The sequence below is a fragment of the Entamoeba nuttalli genome (genome assembly GCF_000257125.1).
Source record: "Entamoeba nuttalli P19 unplaced genomic scaffold asmbl_5759, whole genome shotgun sequence".
NCBI lineage: Eukaryota > Evosea > Mastigamoebida > Endamoebidae > Entamoeba > Entamoeba nuttalli.
In genome coordinates, this window is record NW_008577663.1 from 7414 (window position 1) to 9902 (window position 2489).

General features: G+C 25.6%; 2 protein-coding genes across 2 annotated transcripts in view; both read left to right on the forward strand.

Annotated features, from left to right (window-relative positions):
- ENU1_138320 (60S ribosomal protein L24, putative) overlaps nucleotides 1-397 on the forward strand; it is a gene marked incomplete at its 3' end in the record, with an annotated part of 476 nt that extends 79 nt beyond the window's left edge. The window contains exon 1 of the mRNA XM_008860260.1: nucleotides 1-397. This exon is cut by the window's left edge and continues 79 nt beyond it. Coding sequence (XP_008858482.1) covers nucleotides 23-397 — 375 coding nt within the window. The 5' untranslated portion in view covers nucleotides 1-22.
- A 161-nt stretch (nucleotides 398-558) lies between these two features.
- Nucleotides 559-1239, forward strand: ENU1_138330 (hypothetical protein; the record flags this gene model as incomplete). Its single annotated transcript, XM_008860261.1, has 1 exon — nucleotides 559-1239. The coding sequence occupies one exon, from the start codon at nucleotides 559-561 to the stop codon at nucleotides 1237-1239; it is 681 nt and encodes a 226-aa protein (XP_008858483.1).
- Between the last annotated feature and the right edge of the window lie 1250 nt (nucleotides 1240-2489).

A 2489-nucleotide genomic window follows, 5' to 3' on the forward strand; every position in this document is an offset into this window, starting at 1 on the left:
CTTTATTAACAAGAAATCTCTTATGCAATTCTTAAGAAAGACCAATCCAAGAAAGGTATTCTGGACTGCTATTTACAGACAATTAAATAAGAAAGGACAACAAAACGAACTTGTTGAAAAGAAGAAGACCAGAAGAGTAATTAAAGTTAACAGAGGATACTCTGGTATTTCTGCAGAAGAAATTGCTAAAAGAAAACAGACTCAATCATCTGAAGTTCTTGCTAAGAAGAGAAACGCTGCCATTAAGGAAATTAAAGAAAAGAAAGCTGAAAATGCTGCAAAGAAAGAAGCCGCAAGAAAAGAAGCTAAAGCTAATGGAAAGAAGGCTACTAACACTTATAAGAAGTCAAATGCTAAGCTTCCAAAGGCTGGACATGCTAACTTCAATTCTAGATGAGTAAATTGACGTCCTTTGTGAAAGAAGATGAATTTAACAATTTGTTGAGGATAAAAGATCTTGTTTTTTTTCATTGATTTTTTCTAAACTCAAAATAAAGAATTTGTAGTATTTTTAAATAAAATATAGTTCTTCTATTCTTCAGTGTCCATTGTAAGACTATGGAAGGAGATGGATACTTGCTAGTCGTTGGAAAATTAAAGGATTCTATTGAGAAGTATATTGAAAGCAAAGAAACTATAAGCATAGATGAATTAGATAAAAACATTGAAATAGAAATCAATAAAACATTATCTTCTTTAAAACAATTGCCATTAAATCAAGTAAATGATTTATTACTTCAAAATAATGTTCTTATTAAAACAGTTAATGTAATGGATTATTCTGATAATTCTGTTCAATTATTTTATGTGAATCATATTCAAATACATTTACGGCTATTGTTTGCTCTCAACTTTAAAGAAGGCTGTGATCCATTACCACAAACATACCTCAATTCTATTGTGTTATTGCTTAACAATGTAAGGGAAATATTGAATGAAATTGGTAATATAACTCTAAATGAATATTTTACACAATCCTTAGTTAATAAATACAGCCAAATTCCAGCAAGTATTCATTATATCACTAGTCAAATTGACCTTAATTTTCAAGACGGTTATTATTTAATTGATCAAATTATTAATCGTTCTGCTCAAGAATTAGGTCCTATATTCTCCAACACAAACAAACCAAAACCAGTGGTTATAAAGAAAGAAACGTTGGCTGATCTTGCTCATGGTAAACGACGTACTCGTGGAGTTGTTTCAAATCCTTTTCATCTAATTACAATGGAAAAATGAAGGATATTTTATTAATCTAATGTTTAGTTAAAGTAATAATTAAATTTATTATATTTTATGTTATAAACCCTTAAACAAAACCTAAACATATTTAAAGAAAATTAAAAGATTTAATATATGATGGAGTGATAAAGCGGATTGGTAGTAGAATAGTGTTAACAATCTCGTCAGAATCTCCTAGATTGATTAGTAAGTTGTATTTTCCCATGAAAAATGAATTCATTTTATCATTTAAAAAATACAATATATTATTCTTTTTTGTGAGGTATTTGAAATTGAATTTTTTAATATTTTTGTGATAATATAATTTTTATTATTTTTTCAATTTTTATAATATCATAATTGTAAAGAAATTAGTTTTATTAAAATTTATAAACATATTATAATAAAAAAGTGTTATGTATTGGATTAATAAAATGGATTTGTTAGATATAAATATTTCACATAAGTTCAATAATTTTAATATCTGTGTTTTATTTGTTATGTATCAGTTTTAAATAAATAAACCAATAGTTGTTTATAATTATTTATTTTACTTATTTTATTTTGATTTATATTTTTATATCTTCAGACTGAAGGGTTTAAATGGAAATTATTTTTGTAATTGATAATATTGGTAGTATAGACATAAATAACACAAAAAGAATAACATAAATTTTAATAAAAATCATGAAAAGAATATTTTCAATTTGTACCATATGATTTTTCAAAGGAAAAAATAATATATTAAATAGTAAATTAATAATATTAATATACTATTTGATGCTCAGAAAAATCACTTTAAAAAACTTCAGAAAAAAGGATAGAAAGAAATTTCAAAAAAAAAGGATTGACTATAATAAAAAACAACAGGGAAAAGTAGGAAAAAATTTTCTTGAAAAATATGGTGGTATTTCAACTCGGAAAAAACTTATAACTTCAGTCAAATGTTACAACTCTTAGTTGTTTTATTTGTGGTATTCACTCAAGCAATTGATACAAATGCTTTCAATAACCTTAGAATTTATCAGGTTATGGTAAGTTCATTCCAAGATGGTGATTCAAGTAGAGGATATTGTACAGGATATGGACCATCAAAACATTGTGGTGATTTACGAGGTATTATTAATTCTCTTCAATATATTAAAGACTTAGGAATGAATGCATTATGGATGACTCCTATCTTTAATTCAAATGGTGGAAGTCAATTAGATTCAACTGGATATTTTGCTTATGACTATTTTAATGTAGATCCAAAATTTGGAACAAAT